Source organism: Euleptes europaea, chromosome 8 (genome assembly GCF_029931775.1).
Source record: "Euleptes europaea isolate rEulEur1 chromosome 8, rEulEur1.hap1, whole genome shotgun sequence".
Classification (NCBI taxonomy): domain Eukaryota; kingdom Metazoa; phylum Chordata; class Lepidosauria; order Squamata; family Sphaerodactylidae; genus Euleptes; species Euleptes europaea.
This window is the reverse complement of record NC_079319.1, coordinates 70115326-70140743: the sequence shown is the minus strand read 5'-3', so window position 1 is coordinate 70140743 and position 25418 is coordinate 70115326. Positions and strand designations below refer to the sequence as shown.

Genomic DNA, 25418 nt, shown 5'->3' with positions numbered 1-25418 from the left:
CGGGCCGAACTGGGACAGGGAGCCGGGTAACTGGCAGCTCCTCCTTCCGGCCGAGCCCCGGAATGCCCCCCTGACCCAGTGCAGCCACTGTACACCGTGGCCTGCGCCACAGAGAGGCTGTGCCAGAGGAGCCCTCCCCACCAGCAGGAGATTACACGCACTTACGCTGGCGGCGGGGTCAGGCCACCTCCTAAGAGGTTTCGGGGGGCCCTTTCAGGAATGGGCTGTTAAAGAATCCAAGAGCTTCTATTCCAATAGTATTGTACAGTTATAGCAAACAATTTGTTGCAATTGCTGTACTTAATAAAAGCCTGCTATTGACATTTACATACTGTTCCTCTACTTAAAGACCGATGGATTCACATTCTAGCTGTATCTGAAGAAGTGAGCTGTGGCTCACGAAAGCTCATACCCTACCAGAAAATATTTTTGTTAGTCTTTAAGGTGCTACTGGACTCTTGCCCTTTTTGACTACTTTAATAAAATTGTTATACATTATTGGTTATCGTGTCTGGATACAACAGGTTCAACTGCATTAATTGCCCCAAATAACTAGGTATATTAAATGTAAACATAAACAAATTTAAGCTAATAGGAAATGTTAACAAATTTCATATTTCTGTATATGACACACAGACTGAATAACCATATGCAGCTCAAAGCGTAAACCACATGTATCCAAAAAAATACCACTATGCTACTGAATAAAGTATATAATTTCAAAAAGGTAATTTATAATTTCAAGTATAGACTTATAATATTCAAAATAGTTATGTCCCAACAATTCAAACAATACAAACTATACAAACAAGGTTTCACTATTTTATCCTTGTTTTCCATAAGCTTCATCAGAAGCCTGTTACTTTTTATCTTGCTAATTAAAGTAGAATCTTGATCGCTTCTTTTAGTCTCTCTGATTCTAATCCTGTTGCTTTAAAACAAAATTTACAACTTCAATACATTTATACCTTCAAATAAAAATTACAATATAAGTACATTTCTACATATAATTTTACACCAATATACGGTACTTATATTTAAACACACAAAACATGAAACAGTTTTTTACTCTTTACCCAAGCAGATTATTGTTTGAATTGGCAGACCACGCTGTCTGGGCATCAACCTCTCTTTCACCAAGGTCTGCAACCAAACAACATTCTAAGTTCCCATAAATCTGTTACCAAATTATCTACAGCTGTTCTCTTCATTATGTCAGTATTCAAACTGTTATCGACCAGTTTACCTTACATTGGAGTAGTGACTTATTGACTGCAGCTGCTCCTATATATATATATATATAGGAATATATATATACACACATATATTTATTCCATCACATATATACACATATATATACATCACATATATATATACACACATATATTCATTCAATTCATTCCATACATATATGTGTGTGTGTGTGTATAGGAATATATATATACACATATATTCATTCCATCAAAGTAGCCCCAACCTTTTCCAGCCAGCCAGTATCTTATATACACTCTGTTTCATAAAAATGAAGATAAATCCAAAACTGCATTTAAACCTATTGGTTGAACAGTGTTCAATCTGTGTATATTCTTCCGCCACTATTCTGGCTTCATCTTGAGGTACCCTAGTGTAAAGAGACGTGACATCCAGCGTTTATTCAGTAGCATAGTGGTATTTTTTTTGTATACATGTATTTTGGGTACCACTCCCCCATTGATATATTGCAAAGGCTAAACCAAGCAGAAGGTAACAGATATGGAAATAATTTGTGAAGTAGACCATTGCCAGATCAGTATCCTACCTTCCGGTAGTCAACATTTCCTTTTTGTATGCTGAAAAATTCCAGAGCTCTGTGAGCTAGAAAAGTAACATCACAATTCATTAAGTTACTCTCTCTATAAACTGAAAGATGCAAAACTCAGTTGGCTGGGGTATATAATCTGTGACAAATGAAAAGAGACTGCTACAGTGATTTCCAAAACTCCCATTTCAACTATCTCATCATGGGAACAGGTTCTCTCATACAAAGTAATACATAACAGATAGAGAGGAACCAATGAGCCCAAATTTTCAGTACAACCAAGAACAGTATACTGATCATTTTTTACTCTTTGATGATGCTGACCATTTGACACAGAAGGGGAGGGGCTGCGGCTCAGTGATAGAGCCTCTGCTTGGCATGCAGAAGGTCCCAGGTTCAATCCCCAGCATCTCCAGTTAAAGGGACTGGGCAAGTAGGTGATGTGAGAGACCCTGGAGAGCCTCTGCCAGTCTGAATAGACAATACTGACTTCGATGGACCAAGGGTCTGATGCAGTATAAGGCAGCTTCATGTGTTCATGTGTCTCAGTTGCAAACTACATTTGACATAGGAGTTCCATAATTGGAACTCAAGATGTCTTTTGGCCCTAAAAAGTAGCCAAGTGTGTGAGAGACAGATATAGATCAGGGCTATAATGATGGGAAAGAGGGGTAATTCTTCCATCTGTGCTGCTTCTCCTCCCACGCTGCTTTTAGCCCTGGTAGGAAATGAAAGGGGAAGGCAGCTTTGATCAGCCCCAATCCATATAAGTAGGGTTGCCAGGTCCCTCTTTGCCACCGGTGGGAGGTTTTTGGGGCGGAGCCTGAAGAGGGCGGCGTTTGGAGAGGGGAGGGACTTCAATGCCATAGACCCCAATGGCCAAAGCAGCCATTTTCTCCAGGGGAACTGATCTCTATCGGCTGGAGATCAGTTGTAATAGCAGGCGATCTCCAGCCACCATCTGGAGATTGGCAACCCTACATATAAGACATACAAACAGCTGGTGCTTTTTGCAATTTAATTGCAAAGTTTTCAGAACAATACGGAAAAGATTCGTACCTGGCAATTACCTCAGACCAAGACATATATTTAATCTTTATGGTATAAAATACTAAAGATACTGAATCTTCTAAATCTTTCTCTGAGGTTCAAGTGGATTATGATTTTGGGGGTAAGACACCATAACAAATTCCAGGCTTCATTAGGAATAATTCCCTTTCCTATTTATCCTGGTAAGAATTGTGTGTGAGATAGTCTAAAAACTTATAATATTTACTGACTAGTCCTTTACAAATATTATTATTAGAAATCTGTCTCCAGTTATTTCTTTTAAATGGTCCATATTTTCTCAATACATATAAAATATATCTTATTCAAAAGTAGTGATAGATCTTGCCCTTCCATGAAAAGAACAGCTTCATCATAGAATTTTATTTTACACGCACATATACATTTTATTTATAGCCTTACTTTCTCACTATACAATACAGAAACTGGAATTACAAAGTAGTCAATGCAGTAAAAGCAGGAGATTTATAACAACTTCAGTGGACTGTCATCCTATTCTAATATAAAAGTGGCCTCCTGGGTTGATTATTTTACAGGTAGAGTGTCCCTTATCTGGACATCCCACATCTGGACTGATGCAAAAATCGGACCCTTCGAGCCGGCATGCAGGAAGATCTGATTTCAATATTTCCTCTCACCTAAAAAAAATAAAACACAGTGTACACTGCATCGTAGGTGGAGACTGAAAGCCTGCCGTTGTTAGTTAGTTTGTTTGTTGCTGCTCTTATTTAACAGCTGATGCAGGTATTCTGGTGAGACAGTTACACCTTTGCTTTCTGATGCTTCAATGTACACAAAATTATTAAAAATACTGTTTAAAATTACATTCCGGCTTTGTGTATAAAGTGCATATAAAACAGAAGTGAATTTGGGTCCCATCCCCAAGATATCTCATTATGTATATGCAAAAATTCCAAAATATTCCAATATATATATATATATTCCACTTCTGGTCCCAAAACATCTGGATGAGGGATACTCAACCTGTACTAGAGTTCTAATCTCTCTTTCTCTCTTTTTAATAACACATAATTTTATAAATTTTTGTCTTCTCACAGTTGAATGTTACTGAATGCACTATCATCCTTATTTATCGAACATAGTTGTTAACTGTGATAAAGTTTAACTAAATATTGATGAACTTGATGATCCTATGCATGGATCATATTAATGATCCCAAACATGGATTTCTCTGACACCACCATGAAATAAACACCAAGAAACACACACCCCACTACTGCTTCCTAGTCATAAAATGAGTAGCTTAGGCTTAATTACAAAACCCATTGCAATGGAAAATCCACTATTATATCACCAATACTATGGCCAAAGAAATACACAAACAATTCTTCCATCCCCCGCTTCCACCTCCACCCAATGTTTTATTTTTAAAAGATGTTAGGAGTTAAGTTACATACTGTTTATCACAAGATTGGCCTAGCAACTCACAAGAGGTTTGCCTGTTGTGCATTCATATAAAAGAAAATCTTAAATGCTGAAATATCACACACATTTTTAAATATTAATGACTGAGCAGACAAGCATACACTCTATTATCCGTTCATAAGAGACACTAATCTTACAGTATATTCTTTTCATTTCTTACTTTAGCCATCTCTAGATAGCTTCGCTAGTAGCTTACAATATCATAGAAGAAAATTTCCCATTTTATTTAGCAAGTAGCTGTATTTTGTATAACTAAACAAACTTTTACCCCTCAGCTTATTGCCACAGAATAAAGTCAATAGCTGTTAATATATTTTCACATGTTCATGCCTTCACTGTTATATCTTACCTTGTTACGTGTGTCCCTCTGTGTCTCTGAAATTGTAATGGGCTTTAGCCTCATAAAATAAAGAAATAACTTATATCTTACCTATTTCAACATGTGTTGATAAGCCACATGGTGAAGCTCTCTGGCAAAAAGCACAAAGAACAGTCAACAGAACAGACGAAATTTTTAAAGCCTCCATGTTGCTGATGGTCTGGTGTATCAAACATGGTCCTGAGAAGACTTTCAATAGAAGGACTGTGACCTTGGAAATTCAGGCTACAGTGCATTTCTTAAATCAAATATGTCACTGGCACAGATGTTAAAGCTCTTCCAGTATTTGAAATGGCAGTTTACCAGCTCTTTCGTTATCTTCTTTTACAACCAAAACTCAGGGCAAAAGAAAATTAATGATTGTTGTATTCCATTCACATGTGTGACATCATGCCTAAAACAGAAAAAATAATGTTATTCCTTCCTTCTCTTGCAGCATATTTCTTCATATTTGTTCAGCAGAACACTGCACATCAGCACGTACTACACATCAGCTCATTTTCTACCGAAAAAAGTACAGTATACTCCAATGCAACACTAGGGTTTTTTCCCAGGCATACCAATAAAAGAGGGGACCTTACATTTACATGAAAGTTACAGTTATGTCCAGTTTAAAAAATATTTATTTAATTGGATTTCTAGGCCGCTCTTCCCGATTAGATAGGGGTTCAGAGCAGAATTCATCAGTTCTTGTAGGTTATCCGGGCTGTGTGATCGTGGTCTTGGTCTTTTCTTTCCTGACATTTCGCCAGCAGCTGTGGCAGGCATTTTCAGAGGAGTAACACTGAAGTGTCCAGTGTTACTCCTCTGAAGGTGACTGCCACAGCTACTGGCGAAACGTCAGGAAAGAAAAGACCAAGACCACGGTCACACAGCCCGGATAACCTACAAGAACTAATCTTAACTTCAATAAAATCCATTCTTCAAGAGTGTCTGGGTCTCGTTGCATATAAGCCCAGTTCAATATCTCAGGATGTAAGGCTTCCCGGAAAGCGACCACAGAATTAGCTACGTAGCTAAGTTCTGGAAAGCTTTCTTAAAATTAGTAGGGGTGGAACAAGGTCTCTCAAGCGTTTTCCACCCCCAAACCGATGGCCAGACGGAACGGGTAAATGCTGTACTTGAATGCTATTTACGCTGTTATGTTAACTATCATCAGGATGATTGGGTTGAATTGTTACCCTATGCTGAATATGCGTACAATAATGCTGTGCATCAGTCACAGGGATTTAGCCCCTTTTGGGCCATTTATGGGCAAGACTTTGGTCCTATAAGCTATAACGATGTCTCCAGGGTGGAGGGGGGATAAAATATTGCTGACTGGGTGCACACGATTCAGACGACCTGGCCTTGGATGGTACGAAATCTGGAGCGAGCTAAACATAAATACAAAGATCAAGCTGATAAGCATCGCTCACCAGGCCAGGACTACTCAGTGGGAGACATGGTTTATTTGTCCACCAGGAATCTACGGTCCAACCGCCCGTGTAACAAACTCAGTGCCAAGTACATGGGTCCCTTCCCCATTGCTCATATCATCAACCCAGTCACTGTGGAACTTTCACTCCCAAAATCGCTCAGGAAAATCCATCCTGTCTTTCATGTCAGTTTGCTGAAACCACACATGCCTTCTCCCGAGTGGCATCCTGAACCACTTCCTGATATACCGGTGATGGTTGGGGGGGAGGAACAGAGAAAGAGTGAATGAACATAAGAACATAAGAAAAGCCATGCTGGATCATCCAGCAGTCTGTTCACACAGCAGCCAACCAGGTGCCTCTAGGAAGCCCACAAACAAGATGATGCAGCAGCACCATCCTGCCCGTGTTCCACAGCACCTAATATAACAGGCATGCTCCTCTGATCCTGGAGAGAATAGGTATGCATTATGACTAGTAGCCATTTTGACCAGTAGCCATAGATAGCCCTCTCCTCCATGAACATGTCCACTCCCCTCTTAAAGCCTTCCAAGTTGGCAGCCATCACCACATCCTGGGACAGGGAGTTCCACAATTTAACAGCCTAGTGGGGATCTGCAGAGGGAGGAGGGAATAGGCGGAAGTCATTGCAACCTTATACATGAGTACCGGCACTTTTTTCTTTATTTTTACAAAAAAAAACACCCTGCTAATTGTATGTATTGTTTAAGCATATTAATAATGCAGTAGAGTTACTCACTACAGTATAAACATGTTTTGCACAGGCATGAAGGGTTTGCACGACGATCTATGCAAGGCTTGACTCACAAATAAAGACTTCACCTTGATCTCAATGGGAATGAATACAACACCACATTGAATCTGCAATTCCTAATAAGATGCCCTCTTCAAAAATAAGAGTCTGAGCCACTAATATGAATACATGTTTTGCCATGAACTTCAGTGGCATATCAATTACACTGGAGCACCCTAAAACACGGCCTGTTTAAGGCAGGTGGGGCAACTGCTGAGGCTCCAGGGCTATCCGTTCACCACAAGTACAAAATTAAGCCAGCAAGAAGACAGCGGCAAACGACCTCTGAACGTCTTTTGCCTTGAAAACCCTATGGGGTTGCCATAAGTCAGCTGGGCCTTGACAGCACGCACACACACAAATACACAAGTAGAACTGAGTTGCATGGCTTTTTGACAGCGGTCTGTCTACTACAACGCTACTTTAGTTGCCGCAGACCTTGTCATATCAGCACTGGTAGAAGGGAAACTGGAAGAGGTACTGCTTGTTGTTCCGGTTTATTGCTATCATCTGTCACTATTTTATATCCTGTGCCAATTCTGCTGATCTGTGGGGTCTAAAACATATTAAATGTTACAGAGTATGGAAATATTGACAGCCAGTGTGGTGTAGTGGTTAAGGCGTCAGACTAGGATCTTGGGAAACCAAGGTTCAAATCCCCACCCTGCCAAGGAAACTTGCTGGGTTGGTATATTACCCCAAAGGATACTGAGAAAATGGACAAGAACTATAATGGGAAATGTTGTAAATGCAAAGAGGTGGGTGGCACCCTTTATCATATGGTGGTGGATGTACAAAAAGACAAAACAAATTGGAAATACATGCTGAAATCCAGAAAATCTTAAAAATTAAATTTGCTATGGAAGCCAAGAGCATGCTATTGGGCATTTTGCCAAAAAATATTCCAGGTGTGATGTCCTGGTCCATTGACATACTGTGATACAAGGCCCCTCCAGCATGTGAACCACGTTCCTGTGGGCCTGCATATCAAAGTACACAAACAGAAGCACCCCTCCACATTCAAATCTGGTCATGCGTGTATGATAAGGGCACCACCGCCACATGAACGGGCGCCACCGCACATGCACAACAGCAATTCCCACAGGTAGGGCGGTTCGAGAGAGCTAATTTGTACTCATGTTGCAGTCCTGGGCATGCTGACTTTCGATTTGGACTTACTTTCGACTAGACCTGCAAAGGATCATGCTGCACGTGAGGGTGACCTAATTTGTATTCACGTTGCAGTCCTGTGCAAGCTTACTTTTGTAATGCCTGAAATCATTATATGCTATGGGAAATGTATTGGAAATGTATTCTTTGATTTGAAATATATTCTTTGTACTCAATAAAGTATACCTGCACTCATGAACATGCCACACTCAGCATATTAGAGGTGGCTGGTATAGTTACACCAAGCGCTTGCCTATGTTACAGGCCTCAAGTATAAGAGGCCCACTGTTGCTCCTTAGTTAGAAGCTAATTAAAGAATCCATAGTATGTTTGCAAAAGCTGGTTTTCCAGAGATAAGAACCAGCTAGGAACCCTCTTAGTTAGCCTTGGCAGCTGCCAGGGTCCAAGATAAGAAGAACTGCAGTAATTTAGGATCAAACAGAGAAGCACCTGACCATGAGGGTCTTCACTGCTCATTAGTGAGAATGAGATCACCATTTCTATGCAACGCCTCCGAATCTCTAATAGGGTATTCAAATCCTTAAATATCTATTATTGGTTCTATGTATTGACGCCATGTATTTTGTCTTTTGTACCTCCCATTACCAAAGATTATATCCGTGCTTGCACTCCTTTGATGTTTGTGTGAATTGTCCTGCGCATTTGGGCCAAATAAACAAACTGCTTTGAACTCTCAACCCCCTACTGTGTCATTGGCATTGGGAATTGATACAATAATACAGGCTTGCCACTTTCAAGGTGGACCCTTTCAAGTTGGGCTTACTTTTGAGTAGACATGCCTAGGATTGCGCTGCACATGGCCTAATTTGCACTCATGTTGCAGTCCTGTGCATGCTGGCTTTCGGAGTTGGGCTTACTTCCGAGTAGCCCTACCTCGGATCGCGCTGCGCCGTGACCCGCTCTGTACCCACGCCGCCGTCCGGCGCGCGCTGCCTTTCGAGTGGGGACTTACTTCCGAGTAGGCCTGCCGAGGGCCGCCCGCAGCCGAGAGGAAGCCTCGCTCAGCGGCCGAGGGGTGGCGCCGCCCCCGGGGAGGCCTTCGCCCGGCGACCTCGCGTACCCGCCCGCCCCGCGCCCCGCGCCCCACCCCCCGGCCGCGCGGCCATGGGCTCCCGCTGGGCGTCGCAGGGCCTCCGGGCGCCGCTCGGCCTCCTCCGCCGCGGCCGCTCTGCGCTTCAGGCCCGGCCGGCCGGGGCGGGCCTCTTCCCGGCCCGCATGAGCGGCGCAGGCCCCGGCGCGGCCGTCCCGGCCGGGCCTCTGGCGCGCTCCGAGGCCTTCGTGGGAGGCGGCTGGCGGAGGGCGGCGGCCGCTTTCCCCGTGCGGGACCCGGCCAGCGGCGCCGAGCTGGCCCGGGTGGCCGACTGCGGGGTGGCGGAGGCGCGGGCCGCCGTCAGGGCCGCCTACGAGGCCGGCGCCGCCTGGAGCGCCCTCCCCGCCAAGGTGAGAGGCAGGCGGGAAGGCAGGGCAGGGCGGGACGCGAGGGGCGAGGGCGGGAGGGTCCGTGGCCCCGAGGCAGGGCCGCGTGGAGGCTGGACGAGGCCCGAAGCTCTTGACGGCCGTGGGGCCCTGGAGAGGCCCGGCTGCCCTTGGCCAGCAACACATTGTCGCTGCTTTTTTGCGTTGAATAATTTACGGCCCTAATAGGTATTTATTTATAAATTTATTTATAAATTTATAAATTTATTTATAAATTATAAGTTAATATAATTATAAGTTAATATAAATTACCTATTAGGTAATTTATGGACCTCATAGGTTTTTATTTATAAATTATAAATTAATTTATAAATTACCTATTAGGTAATTTATAAATTTATAAATTACCTATAAATTAATTTATAAATTACCTATAAATTAATTTATAAATTACCTATATAAATATAAAAATTACCTATAAATATAAAATATAAAAATTAAAAATATATAATATAAATATATATATAATATATATAATATATAATATAAATATATAATATAAATATAAAATATATAAATATAAAAATTACCTATAAATTACCTATATAAATAAAAAGCTATTAGGTCCATACATTACCTAATAGGTAAATTATGGACCTAATAGGTTTTTATTTATAAATTACCTAATAGGGAATTTATGGACCTCATAGGTATCTAAAGCCATTTGAACATCACAAAAATATGCATTTCATCAAAGTAATTGTTGAACTGGAATACAATTAAGAAGTATATTAATAGCAAAATAATTATTAAGCTCTAACTTAAAATGGTTTGAGTCCAGTGGCACCTTAAAGACTTAAAAATATTTTCTGGTAGGGTATGAGTTTTGTTAGTCTTGAAGGTGCTGCTGGACTCTTGCCCTTTTCTACATATGCTATATGGTAATTTATGGACCTCATGGGTATCTAAAGCCATTTGCACATCACAAAAATATGCATTTCATCAAAGTAATTGTTGAACTGAAATACAATTAAGAAAGAAGTCTATTGATAGTGAAATAATTATTAAGCTGTAACTTAAAATGGTTTGAGTCCAGTAGCACCTTAAAGACTAACAAAAATATTTTCTGGTAGGGTATGAGCTTTCGTGAGCCACAGCTCACTTCTTCAGATTGGTATCTGAAGAAGTGAGCTGTGGCTCACGAAAGTTCATACCCTACCAGAAAATATTCTTGTTAGTCTTTAAGGTGCTACTGGACTCTTGCCCTTTTATATTAATAGGGAAATAATTATTAAGCTCTAACTTAAAATGTTTTTTATACATAACAAACTTAATAATTCAAACACATTGGCATTTGGCAAAAACAAAAGTTCCTTTAAAAACACAATTTATGTAGGTATTATTTTATTTGTTTTTTACCTTATATTTTGGAAATGTGCATCTGGTTTTTTTTTTTCCTTTAAATTTTTTGGGGGCCCCCAAGAGAGTGGGGCCCTAAGCTATAGCTTGTTTAGCTTATGCGTAAATCCGGCACTGTTCAGAGGGGAGGAGGGTCCCCCCCTCCGCTGTCCTTCGTGTGGGGAGGAAGATGGGTGACCCCACATCTATGGGAGGGAGAAGAGAGGGGACGCGCAGTCACTACTTAGATCCCTTCGGCCAAAGGCCACTGAGAAAACCCAGCCAGGAGTAGGATGTTCAACTGGTGAAGCGGTTCCTGTAGCTCCTTGACTGCCATAATTAGCAGTTTATATATATTTTCAAACCTTTATTGGCATAGATCTTTTAAATACATCAGTCAGTCATTAAAATACAGTATTTGAATGATAGAATATCAATAAAATAATTAAAATCTGTAATTCTTAAAGTGTTATGTACATAATCAATGTATACATATATCAACTGGGGAGGAATATGGGTGACCCCACATCTATAAGAGGGAGAAGAGAGGGGACGCGCCGTCATTGCTTAGATCCCTTCGGCCAAAAGCCACTGAGAAAACCCAGCTAGGAGTAGGATGTTCAACTGGTGAAGCAATTCCTGTAGCTCCTTGACTGCTATAATTAGCAGATTATTGTATTTAGTGCAATGGAAAGGGGCTGGATCTACATATTTTTTGAAGGGAGGTAAAAGTACAACATGGTGCTCCCCTATATTACATACATTTTTTCTGTATATCTACGTAAATACTCAATGTATATAATAATATATAATCAATAGGGTTGCCAGGTCCCTCTTCACCACCTGTGGGAGGTGTTTTTGGTGCGGAGCCTGAGGAGGGTGGGGTTTGGAGATCGGAACAACTTCAGTGCCATAGAGTCCAGTTGCCAAAGCAGCCATTTTCTCCAGGTGAACTGATCTCTGTCGGCTGGAGATCAGTTGTAGTAGCAGGAGATCTCCAGCTAGTACCTGGAGGTTGGCTCCCCTAATAATTAACAACTCTTTTAAATGATAGAATTAATTGTGTTGATCTCTATGAACTGTTAATGAATAATTACAGTTTACATGATCTTATCTATCTGTTTATGCATAATTGCACTTTTGACATAGAGAACTTTCAGAGCCGGGAGGATCGGATTGTTACCCTTCGTGAGAGCAAGGATGGAGAGAATTTCATTAACAGCAGCCCCAAGGCCCCACATAGGGATAGGGAGACCAGTCAGTGGGGCAACAGAGTGGATGACTTCCCTAAATAGATGACTCAATATTAACTGACAGGCCAGATGGGGTGGGGACTTCAGGGGGAAATGACCCGGTCCTCTTAGAATTGAATGAACTCAGACGCATGATGAGAGTCATTCCACGGCAAGAATGCTGGAAGGGGGAGGAGCAAGTGAAGGGTGAGCTAAAACAAGAGCGCTTGCAAGCTCAAGCCATCAGTATTCCCATAAAATGGAAATGTGGTAGAGAATTCATCACAATTGAACTTTTCTCGCTTTTTTTCTGCAGAACTTCTCACATCAACATCAAATATGTTGATGGTGCTGTGCGAATAACAACAACATGAGCTTCTGAATTGTGGTTCTATTGACTTTGGGGTTGTGGTTTTCTTTGGGAATTGATTGTAGTACGCATGTCTCACTAAAGCTGTGGATCAGTTTTATTTTTAACAGGGCAGGGTGTAGATCTATGTTTGGGTAAGGTCTGGTCTTTAAGTGCCCGTGGTTTGTGTATTAAACCTTTACATTTTACTAAGTGATTGTTCTGTTTATCTTTCTGTGATATGTATCTACTCATGGACTTGTTGGAGACATGCCTTTATATCTCAGCATTGGGTGAATTGCACAAGTTATGTAAGAAAAGAGTGGTTTGTGCCCAGGGTTAACAGCATATTGGGACGAGTCCTTATAAAAGCTGCTTCATGTTACTAAACTTTTCTGCTTGTTAAGCACTAGTGGACATTTCTGTGATTATATGCAGGGCAGATACTAATTCTTTCAAAGAAATTCATTCTGTAAGTTCTGGTAACATAAGAAGCTCATCTAACTCTTCAGAATCATTTGGGGCTTTTGGCGTTTATTTAATTGATTTGTAGCCAACCCTTCTTCCAAGAAATTCAGGGCAGCATACAAGATTTTTCTCCATTTTATCCTCACAAACAGCCCTGAAAAGTTGGTTAGGCAATAAGGGAATGACTAGAAGATCACCCAGTGAGTTTTGTAGGGAGTAGTTTTGAACCTGGGGCTCCCCAGAACTGAATCCAACATTCTCAGTACTATACCCTCCCAGTGGGATGTGAAATTGACATGTATCCAACCCTTTTAGGGAGCTGTCTTTATCTGTCCTATTTGCTTCCTACCTTTCCTCCCCAAAAGCCCTAGTCAGCATGAGGAGGCATTATTTCATTTTAGCCTCATTCACAACAACCCTGTGTTCTAGGCCAGGGGTCTCAAAACTGCGGCTCCAGAGCCGCATGCGGCTCTTTGGCCCGTTGAGTGCGGCTCTCCGAACTTGGTTCGGAGCCCCTGATCTTGTGACCGCTCGCACCGGCAGCCGGGCTGCGGAGCCGGCGTGCCTGAGAGAGAGAGCGGACCGAGCGGGCGTGCTGTCTTCCCCCCCCCCCCACCGGGGAGAATGGCCGGGTCCCCCTTTCCCTTGCCCTCAATGGTTGGGAGGCTAGAGCCTCCCCTCCCCTCTAGCCGCGCGATTGCTGGGTGGGCAGCTCGTTGGTTCCTGCCCCCCCCCGCCTATCAGCTGTTGGGCGGGGTGGGCTTCCTTTGGTAGACCTGGCCTCTGGCTGAGTCCCATTGGGAGGCCATGTCTACCCACTGGCTTTCTTGGCAGTAGACCTGGACTCCGAGGAGGGGAAAAAGTCCCCCTTCAGAGGCCAGGTCTACCAATTGGCTTCTATGGGCCCCCGGAGGCTAGGTCTACTGCCAAGAAAGCCAATGGGTAGACCTGGCCTCCCAATGGGACTCAGCCAGAGGCCAGGTCTACCAATAGGCTTTTATGGCGGTAGGCCAGGCCTCCAGACGAGGACTCCGGACGGGGAGGGGGAAATGGCAGGGACTTACAATTTAATTTTTATCAATAAATAAGATCACTATTAAGTATGATATCAAGTTTTATTCAGTGTGCCTATAGTTCAATTAAGTCTTAACTTTAAAGTTTATTAAGTTAATAAACAGTGTACCTACCTATATAGTTTAAGTTTAAGAAATTTGGCTCTCAAAAGAAATCTCAATCGTTGTACTGTTGATATTTGGCTCTTTTGACTAATTAGTTTGCCGACCCCTGTTCTAAGCTGAGACTGACTTGCGCAAAGCGAGTTTAAGGTCTCTATAAACATGAATTTTCCATACCCCATCCCAGCCGGCTAGCTGTCAAGAACCCAGCCAAGTTTTAAAACACAAACCCTAGCAGTGGAAAGAAGTTGATTCCACCTGTCATTCCAGTCCCAGAATGCTTCTGCTACTCCCAGGGCCTGTCATTTCACTCTCCAACCGCTCATTCCAGTCCCAGAGCACTAATTCCATTGCTAGGGACTGTCATTCCACTTTGTGACCTGTCATTCCAGTCACAGAGCACTGATTCATATCCCAGGGACCGTCATTCCACTCTGGGGCTGTCATTCCTGGGGGTTTTTTTGTTGTTATTCTGTCTCTCACAGCTACAATAAACCTACCATTAAAATTATGGACTGGTCATTTCTTCGTCAGAGGGCAAACGGGCAAATTTAGCAGGAGATCAAATACTTTTTCCCCTCACTGTATATCTTGAAAATAAAAGGAAATGCTTTACTGGAAAAAGTGAGGGGAATAAAAGTGTTTTCATTGACAGATAATTTTTTCTCAGAGGTCCAGAACTTGTGGGGTTTACCCAGGCAAGAAGGAAAAAGAGTACACATATTACTTATGAATTTCTGTTGTTATGGAAAAAAGAGATTGGTTGCTTCATGAATCAATCATTAGCAATTTCACCCTACCCCTCGGTATACGCTCTGGATCTGCTAGATTGAACTATTGTGGTTCCATGGATAATACTAGACTTGTATCTGGAAACTTAGGTCTGTGTTCTGATCTAACAGACTAGCTGTGAGCAAAAAGAGATCCATTTCACAGGATGATAAGGGAACCAAGGTTAAAGGCTATAAAGCATTTTGTATAAGTGTTGCATAAGGAAATACTTATTTACGCAACAAATAATTAAATTGTGGAATTGACTGCCCATGAACACGGGGACGGCCACAAGTACAGATGGCTTTAAAAGCAGGTCAGACAGATTTATGGAGGACTCATGGAGAGCCGCCCTGAGCCTGGCTTGGCCGGGGAGTGAGGGCAGGGTACAAAACTAATAAAATAAATGTCTTATCAATGGCTAGTGGCCATGGTGAGTGAAGGGAGTAAAGGCAGTAAACCTCTGAAACCAAGAATTAGGAAGCACCTTGGTGGGAGGCTTGGTCTCTATGCCGTTTGTTGACCTTCCAGGGCAGCTGGTTGGTCACTGTGAAACTGAATTTTGGACTTGATGGACCATTGATCTGATCCAGCAGGGCTCTACTCATTTAGCCTAGCATTTATTTTCCAACATTTATATCCGGTCTTTCGGCCCTCGCAAGGGACATCAAGGCAGCTTACAAAACCTAATAAAATCATAATAAAATCTTCTTACGTTGTGTTATAAGCAACAGTAATTTTAAATTGGTCTAGATACTCAGATGTATTAACAAGTGATTGGTCAATTGACCATATTAATAAAATTTGATTTGATTAATATTAAATTGAGGACAGTTGTTATTGTTGAGTGTTAACTCTGCTAAAATGTTTTTTTCTTTTTCAGGAAAGAGGTGTTTTGCTTCGGAAATGGTACAATTTGATGATAGAGAATAAAGATGACCTTGCAAAAATAATTACAGCAGAGAATGTAAGTATGTACAAGAGAAAAAGGTATTCCTGGGGCTATGGGGATGTGATTATGTTTCTTAAAAGGTGGGTTGAAGCAGCCAGTGGATACAGTTTGGTTGCTCTTGCATGCTGCTTTGTCAGACTCTTTTGTAGAACTGGTTTTCCCATTGCAAGTAGTTTTTTTTTTTATTGTAGCTTATTGTGTGAGTTTTTTTCTATTCTGAATCTATCACAGGGGAAACCACTCAAAGAAGCTCAGGGTGAAATTCTCTACTCTGCTTCCTTCTTGGAATGGTTTGCTGAGGAAGCTCGGCGGACTTACGGTGACATCATTCCGTCTTCTGCAAAAGACCGAAGAATTCTAGTTTTGAAGCAGCCAGTGGGAGTTGCTGCCATCATTACTCCTGTGAGTCCAGCTGAATGTTCAAGTTGGACCTTTTTTCTTAGTATTCTGGGAGAAATAAAAGGAGTGTACCAGTAACAAGAGATTTAAAAAGGCCAAGAGTGCAAAATAGGTAAAAAGGATCATTACTCAGAATAAAAATTCCCTACGTGTTTTGCCTAAGGCACTTCTTCAGGGAAATCTGTAATAAAAAGGTAAAGGTTCCCTGTGCAAGCACCGGGTCATTCCTGACCTGTGGGGTGACGCCATATCCCGACGTTTACTAGGCAGACTTTATTTACAGGGTGGTTTGCCAGTGCCTTCCCCAGTCATCTTCCCTTTACCCCCAGCAAGCTGGGTACTCATTTTACTGACCTCGGAAGGATGGAAGGCTGAGTCAACCTTAAGCCGGCTACCTGAAACCAACTTCCGTCGGGATCCAACTGAGGTCGTGAGCAGAGCTTGGACTGCAGTACTGCAGCTTACCACTCTGCGCCACGGGGCATAATACATAATATATAATTACATTACTGAGTTTTTTCCTTTTCTTTCTCCTCCATACCATCTCAAGGATGAATAAGCTCTGTCAGTTTTTTGTATATGATACAGCTTGTATTCTGACTTTTAATATAGTTTTTATTTGTTTGTATAATTTTAACCAAATACTTGTATAAACACAGTAATATAATTATATGTTATGTATTACAGATTCCCCTGAAGAAGCTCCTTGGGCGAAACATGTAGGGAATTTTTATTCTGAGTAATAAAAAATCTTTTTACCTATTTTGCACCACTGACCTTGGCCTTTTTATCTCCTTAGTATTCTGAACTAGCTGCAGTGCTCTGTGCTTGTGATATTAAAATTCTGGGCAATGAAAATTCAGATTTTGATCATATATTGCTGTAAATAGGTAAATACAACTTCATTTGCATAGTTGTGGTTTAACTCCCCCACACACACCCCAAATTGCAATATTTGCTCCATGAATCAGTTTTAAATGACAAGGTAAACTTTCTAATAAGTTCTGAAAGGTAAAGAAGCACACCTTGGCCCCTGAAAGCTTTACCCAGAATTCTTTTGGGTGTCTGAGCTTACAGCTTGGCAAATGCTTCACCATATTGGGCCTGTTCAATAAATAAATAAGAAAAGTTGGCTGGAGGTAAGACGGCATTTGGTTGCTGGACTGAATGGCAATTTTAAGTACGCTGATGGGATTCTCAGTTGAACCCCCGAGATGGATGGATCTCAGTGCTGTTAAAGCTTGTTGTGTTGTTCTGCGTATCACTTTCCCCCAGGAATTTCTGAACTTGGCGACTATTCAGTGTGGCATAGACTCTGTGACAGGGGTGTTGAACTCAATTGTTAAGAGGGCCGGATATGACATACATGTCCCTTGGTCAGGCCATGCCATGCCTCGCCAGCCCAGATCGAGAGTGGGGGTGGGGTGGCTGGCTTGTGGGCCGGATAAGAGCTCTCAAGGGGGTGAATTCAACCCCCGGGTCTTATGTTTGACATCCCTGCTCTATGGACTTTAATTGCATTCATTCTTTTCAATGTAGTGGAATTTTCCAAGCGCTATGATTACACGGAAAGTGGGTGCAGCTCTGGCAGCCGGCTGTACAGTGGTAGTGAAACCAGCAGAAGATACACCTTTATCTGCTTTAGCACTTGCTGAGGTAAGATTTGGATACCGATTAGTGAGGGAGAGCCTTCTGCAATAGGAATCTGAGGGATGGGCAGTTGAGTGACTTTCACATATATAACTCTTTACCAACACTACCAAGTTAAATGTGCTGTTAGTTAAAAGCAAAATACTCAAATCATAATGCTGTTGACCAACATTAGAAGTATCTCCCAAAGTCAATAGACACGGTGAACCTTTCACAGTTCAAATGTTGCTTCAGTGTTGCATTTGTTAATAACATCTGTTTGGAGAGGTCCATGGTTTGGTGGAAGAGCAGATGTTTTGCTTGGAGAAAGTCCCAGGTGCAGTCCCAGCCATTTCCACTGAAAATGCTCTCAAGTAGGCTGGGGAAAGCCTGTCAGACACTTGGTGAGCTACTAACAGTTGGAGGAAACAGTACTAGGTTAGATGGACCAGTGGTCTGATTTAGTATAAGGAGTTGTGATGCCCGCCCTGACTTGGATGGTCCAGGCTAGTCTGATCTCCTCATATCTTGGAAGCTGAGCAGGGTCATCAGTCCTGGTTAGTATTTGGATGGGGGACCTCCAAGGAAGTCCAGGGTCACTACGTCGAGGCAGGCAGTGGCAAACCACCTCTGAACATCTCTTGCCTTGAAAATCCTACAGGGTTGCTATAAGTCAGCTTTGACTTGACGGCACTTTCCACCACCAGTTGTGATTCAACCCTACCACCAACGCAACCTCTCTCAAACACAGAGGTGTAGGTAGGTTAGGCAGTCACAGGTTTGCCGCCCATCAGGACAGCCCAGTTCCCTTTTAAACTGCCCCTTTCACGCTACCACCATCTCTCTCTCTCTCTCTCTCTCTCTCTCTCTCTCCCCGCCCCCTCCAACTGGTTTGTGTGTGTAGTTTCAATTCACTCTCAGCCAGCAGGGATGAACAAAAAGGAGTTAACTTTTGTTCAACATTTTAAACAACTTTGGAATGCTGAAAGCACATAGATGCAATGTTTCTTAACAGTTTTCTCAGTTGCAAACTATCTTTCTTACAGTCAGCTTCTGACTCACGCTCCTTTCACTCACAGACATAATCTTGCACACATCTCTCCCTGCACTAACTGTCCACGGTCAGCATTCCCCCAACATTCCATCAGGTTCTATTGGCTGCACTCTGAATTTGATCCAGACCTGTCCATCACAACAATTTAATCTGTTTTTTCTGAAGCCCAGCACCATGCCCATCCAATTATTAAAATATATGTTAAATGATATTTTCTGGCGTCACACTTTTTTTTTCTCTTATTGCAGCTCGCAAATCAGGCTGGAATTCCCGCAGGAGTATATAATGTAATTCCATGTTCCAGGCAACAGGCAGCAGCAGTAGGGGAAGTTCTGTGCACCGATCCCTTGGTAGCCAAAATCTCTTTTACCGGATCAACAGCTACAGGAAAGGTACCCTTTGTGTGTCTCATGAATTCCACACTTGGCTCTTAAACCTTCACTAAGTTATAGGTAAGATAGTTCTCAAAGGTGTTTTGGAATAACGGTCCATAGGCTTTAACGTTTGGTTGGAAGGCACAGATGTAATACAGCAGCCTTGCCAAAGCTAAACCAATCTGGGCCTAAATTTGGAGACCTCCTGAAAACACCATCTTGAGTTCCATAATGGAAGAAAAGCAGAATATAAATGCAATTAAAAACTGTAGAGTTACTTTAATTGTTTGGACAAAGCAGAAGGGAAATGTACAACCATCTTGCCAATACCAGCATTTATTGAAATTATGGGTTTCTCTAAGAGCAGTTTTCTGGGTGGAATCAGTTTTCCCTTCTAGAATTGTTTTCTGTCATCTTACTTGAAACAATTTTAGCCCATTGAAGTATGCCCAGAATTTCACATAAAATTAAAGCTCTTTGAGACAGTAGAAAATGACACTATGTGAAAAACTTTAACAAAACAATTATGAACCGAAAGTCCATGATCAAGGAAGTCCACTGATTTCTGACAGTACTGTTAATGGGATTGGTTCTTGATATAATTCAAGTTTCCTGCTAAAGATTGCAGCCACTCCCATGTACTCTACACTTGTCCCATTGAATTTAATGAGACTACCTGGAGAAAACCATTTGTGACTTGCAATGTACATGGAAAATGCTACTGGGAGAGAGATCTGAAAGGATTTCTTACAAGTGGGCTTTGCTATCTTCTTGAATTTTAATCCAAAGCCCATTGAGATCAGTATATTTTCACTTATGTAGTGCATTGGCTCTTAACATCAGAGAGTGGTTATAGGAATAGTTGCCCTGAAATATATGGGATTACTCCAAGTACTCCTTTCCGTTACTTTGAAGAACATACTTTTAAACTCCATTCCGTGTCCAGGGGAAACAAAGTAGTAGGTAAACACGTGAAAGTCAGAAATAATTAGGTCAGTTCTGTTTTAAGTAAGCTTGGAAGTAGCCCTAAAACATTTGAGAGAGAAATTGGTTTATGAAGTTTAGTAGAAGGATTTGTAGAGCACCTTTTAAATCCCATCTGTGACCTTCTGGCTCTAGAAAGCACGTCTGATTATTCATCTTTGTTGATGCTCAGAAATCTTGTGTTCTTGCAGATATTGTTGCGCCATGCAGCCGGCACCGTGAAGAGGGTCTCCATGGAACTTGGAGGACACGCTCCGTTCATAGTGTTTGACAGCGCCGATGTAGACAGAGCCGTTGCTGGAGCGCTAGCTTCTAAATACAGAAACTCAGGCCAGGTGAGAGCAACTGTTCTACTTCATTTAATCTTGTATTCTTTAAAAAAAACATTGAATGGTTCCTGTTATGTACAGGCTAATGACCGAAGATGGTAGTGCTGAAGTAGTAAGGAAGGTCAAGAAAACACTAGAACCAACATGCTTGCTCTTAAGCTTAGTTACTAATGTTTATATCCAGGAACATTAGATGGATGTTTACAAAGGAAGGAAGGACTATGCAACCAGAGCATCAGTCTAGCCGAATGAATGCACAGAGGAGAAAGAACACACTTACCGCAGTTGAAATGTCAGCGAGCTGTGCTGTGAATCACAAACTGTTAATGGGTCACTACATAATTTTTTTCTTTTTTGTTTTATCATCAGACCTGCGTATGTACAAATCGCTTCTTGGTGCAAAAAGGGATCCATGATGCATTCGTGGAAAAGTTTGCACAAGCCATTAAGAAAGAGCTGCGGGTTGGCAATGGATTTGACGAGGGGACAACCCAGGGACCCCTAATTAACGAAAAAGCCGTGGAAAAGGTAAAGATTGGCTTTTCCTTTGCGTGTGATGGAGATGTGTTGGCATATTCTGATCATGTTTTCATGACTATTTGCAAGCATGTACTGAGTTTGATTCCCTGATCTGCAAGCAGAAAGATTTGGGATCTGTCCTGCTTTTCCTTTTTCTGCAGTCCTACCCAACCCCAGAAAAGTCAGTTCCTGAGTTTTCAGAACCGCATGAATTAACTGTTACATGAGTGGAAGAGGGTGTGTCAAATGGTCCTCTCCTCCTTCTGTCAGTGTGGCTCAGATGAAGGAAGAGGGAAGAAAAACCATTTTGCCTTTCCCCCAGTCCATCCCCATCCCTGAACGATGTGGCTGTTAGTCAACACAGGTCATGCAACCCCAGAATCAATTTTTTTTGGTCTTAAGGGGGATAGGGGAATGCAACAACTGTCAGCACTTTCGGCTGATGGAACACAGGATCTAGCCTGTGCCCGCTGAATACTGTGGAATTCAAAAGTATAGCCATTTCACAGAATCATAGAGTTGGAAGGGTCCATACAGGCCATCTAGTCCAACCCCCTGCTCAATGCAGGATCAGCCTAGAGCATCCCTGACAAGTGTTTGTCCAGCGCTGCTTGAAGATTGCCAGTGAGGAGGAGCTCACTACCTCCCTAGGTAGCTGATTCCACTGTCAAACAACTCTTACTGTAAATATTTTTTTCCTAATATCCAGCCAGTACCTTTCCGCCTGTAATTTAAATCCATTGTTAGTCCTATCCTCTGCTGCCAACAGGAACAGCTCCCTGCCCTCTTCTAAGTGACAACCCTACTTAAAGAGAGCAGTCGTGTCCCCTCTCGTGTCTTGTTTTACAGTGCTGTTTTAAGTCACCTTCGCTGTGCTTCTCTTAGGTTGAGAGACACATTGATGATGCGGTTTCCCAAGGAGCATCCATAGTTACAGGAGGAAAAAGACACAGTTATGGAAAAAACTTTTTTGAGCCAACTCTACTCAGCAATGTCACAGCAAGCATGTTATGTACACAAGAAGAGACTTTTGGTCCATTGGCACCAGTTATCAAGTAAGATGGCTGGTCGCACATTATCATTTTTTCATTTAATAATTGCAGTGTGTTAAAGTACTATGAGAAAAGTTGAGGGCAGCAGGAAAAGAGGAAAACCCAACAAGAGATGGATTGACTCAATAAAGGAAGCCACAGCCTTCAGTTTGCAAGATCTGAGCAAGGCTGTCAAAGATAGGACATTTTGGAGGACTTTCATTCATAGGGTCGCCATGAGTCGGAAGCGACTTGACGGCATTTAACACACACACACACACACACACACACACACAAACTACTATGAAGAATGCAAAGAGCTCAGGGTGAGGTAAAAATCACAAGCATACACGAGCAGCACTTTTTATAGTTTTCCCTTTTAAATTTCATTGGTTTGTATCCAGACCATAAGTTTGAAGAAGTTGGTTTTTATATTCTGACTTTCTCTACCAATTAAGGAAGACTCAGTCCGATTTACATTCACCTTCCCCTCCCCACAACAGACATCCTGTGAGGTAGGTGGGGCTGAAAGAGCTCTAAGAGAGCTGTGGCTAGCCCAAGGTTATAAGGGAAAATGTGCATCTTGGATCTTTCCTCTTGTCTCTGGCATAAAAGGGTTACTTAAAAAAAACACGAATACTGGAAACTAGTAGATTGTGACAATAGATTGCTATGGTACAAAAATGTTTGGTTTTTTATAGAAGCCCTCAGGAGGGAGGGAGGGAGGGCAGCCACAGGGGCTGAGCAAGGAAAATGGTGCCAATATGGACAAGACCAGGAAGAATCCAGACTTTCCTGTCCACACAGCGGCCATCCTGATCTTGCTGTGATCTTTCCCAAAAGACTGTACCAAATCAGGTTTGAGAAAAAAATTGCAGCAAAGTAAGGGAAAACATGGAAGCAGGATGAGTAGAGGACAGTGACATGGGATGTTCCTGAAAACATTGCAGCCGCAAGGAAGCCAAGGCAGAGCAAACCATCAGTGTGCGCACAACTCCGGAGTGCCAAAATTCTGTAAATCTTCATATGGAGAGACAACTTGTCTGGAAAATTCCCAAAATGGGGTGGGGGGGGAGAGAGAGAACAAGACGCTGTCCAGCCTTCCATGATATTTCACACTTGATGGAGTAATTGGGATATAAATGTATCCCTATTGAAATCAGCTTTTTTCCTCCCTCACCCCAAATACCGCCCTGCAGTATCTATTAACTTGATGAGAAAGTCCTCAAAATTTACTAACCTTCCCTAGATGTGTGGGAAATGTATGCCACTTTAAAACTCATGAATGTTTTGCTGATGCTTAAAAGCAGTGAGTGGGAAGTGATCATAATACTGGCAGAATTTATAGGAAGTTATGGAAATTGTTTCGCATGGGGAACTATACACATAACATTATGCACATTCTGTGGAAGAGTTCTCTTAAAATGTAAAAGTAGTCCCCTGTGCAAGCACCAGGTCATTACTAACCCATGGGGTGATGTCACATAACGACATTTACTAGGCAGACTATATTTACAGGATGGTTTGCCATTGCCTTCCCCAGTCATTTACCCTTTACCTCCAGCAAGCTGGGTACTTGTTTTACCGACCTCAGAAGAATGGAAGGTTGAGTCAACCTTGAGCCGGCTACCTGAAACCGACTTCCGTTGGGATCAAACTTGGGTCATGTGCATCTTGTGTGCACTAAAACCCTTCTTTCAGTATCTAGAAAGTATCATTTTCTTCTATCCCATTAATACTGTTTCTCTGTATTTCCAGGTTTAATACAGAGGAAGAAGCTCTTGCTATAGCAAATTCACCGAATGTGGGCTTAGCAGGTATGTGCATCCTTCATGATACCAATATGAGAGAAGTCAGTCAATCAATCAAGTTTTATTTCAATACAATATCAGCTCTGAATAAAAATCAAAGTTGGGTGAGAGAAATCAACATGTGGCCTAGTTCAAGCTCTTAAGATTTAGTATTTACATTAAAACTGAAGCAAACTTGACCTTGATTTCGTGATTATTTTATGAAGAGGAACAAAAATGTTTTCCCCCAGAGGTTTCCGTTAGAAAATGTTGTCTTACTTTGTTCTATTTAATGACCCAATTTGCAGGTTATTTCTACTCTCAGGACCCTGCTCAGATTTGGAGAGTTGCAGAGCGATTGGAGGTCGGAATGGTTGGCGTTAATGAAGGAATTGTTTCTGCTGTCGAGTGCCCCTTTGGTGGCGTCAAACAATCTGGACTTGGAAGAGAAGGATCAAAATATGGTATAGATGAATATTTGGAAATAAAGTATGTTTGTTTTGGAGGTTTACAATAGCCATTATAAAAATGAAACCAAGGTACAGCTAGAAAATGTTTTAGAACATTTATAAGCGATGTACATAAATATTGAGTTTCCCCCGAAATTAGGTTTATGGTGAGATGTTTTTACCTGGAATTATGACAGTAAATAACAATACAAATTCTGGTATTGCATTTGTGCCTGGAGGTTTGTAAGAATATAGATCTGCTTTCAGACCCATCTGTCATTGTACAGGGAAGAGTATCAGTTCTAAGTATTGTCGAAGGCTTTCACGGTCAGAGTTCATTGGTTCTTGTAGGTTATCCGGGCTGTGTAACCGTGGTCTTGGTATTTTCTTTTCCTGACGTTTCGCCAGCAGCTGTGGCCGGCATCTTCAGAGATGCCTGCCACAGCTGCTGGTGAAACGTCAGGAAAGAAAATACCAAGACCACAGTTACACAGCCCGGATAGCCTACAAGAACCAAGTATCAGTTCTGTTACTGATTTTAATTCTGGAGAATGTGGAGATTTTTTTACTGATTTAAGTAGGTTTTGGAGGGGCAAAGAGATGCTTTTCTAACTTTTTGTGTATATGTGGAACAATAAGGAAGGTAGCAGTATCTTAAATACTAGTGCCAAAATCGAATTTAATTTTTTTTTAATGCTAGACTTCGTTCTGGTTGTTTAAGGCTACCGGGAGAACATTTGATGCTCACAGGAAAGGAAATCTACCTTTGTGTGATGTCTGGAACTAAATTTCCTTGTAGATAAGAGTATCTCCCTGTTGTTCATAACAGTTCTTGCCTCACAGCATTTTTAGGATGTGTGATTACTAGCTGAGCCTTGAGACCAAATGTGTTTTTATTACAATCGCACAAAGATATAGACTTCAGCTGTTGTGTAAGATGCTTCTGTTGCAGTTTATTTGGCTTGTTTCTTTATTGGGTGGACAC

The 25418-nt window shown here is 41.9% G+C and overlaps 2 protein-coding genes across 2 annotated transcripts in view; one reads left to right on the top strand and one right to left on the bottom strand.

Moving 5' to 3' along the window:
• The window catches only part of GPLD1 (glycosylphosphatidylinositol specific phospholipase D1), a 41299-nt gene extending 36460 nt beyond the window's left edge, over positions 1-4839 (bottom strand). Inside the window, exons 1-2 of the mRNA XM_056854221.1 lie at positions 4743-4839; positions 1799-1854 (exon numbers count right to left, since the gene is read on the bottom strand). Coding sequence (XP_056710199.1) covers positions 1799-1854; positions 4743-4839 — 153 coding nt within the window. The remainder of the gene's footprint in view (positions 1-1798; positions 1855-4742) is intronic.
• Positions 4840-9218: 4379 nt separating this feature from the next.
• Positions 9219-24542, top strand: ALDH5A1 (aldehyde dehydrogenase 5 family member A1). The gene is made up of 10 exons (XM_056854958.1): positions 9219-9554; positions 15807-15890; positions 16107-16277; positions 17814-17930; positions 19206-19349; positions 20507-20650; positions 21014-21172; positions 22049-22218; positions 23953-24011; positions 24293-24542. Exons 1-10 carry the CDS (start codon positions 9219-9221, stop codon positions 24499-24501), a joined length of 1593 nt encoding a protein of 530 aa, XP_056710936.1. The 3' UTR covers positions 24502-24542.
• Positions 24543-25418: the final 876 nt, after the last annotated feature.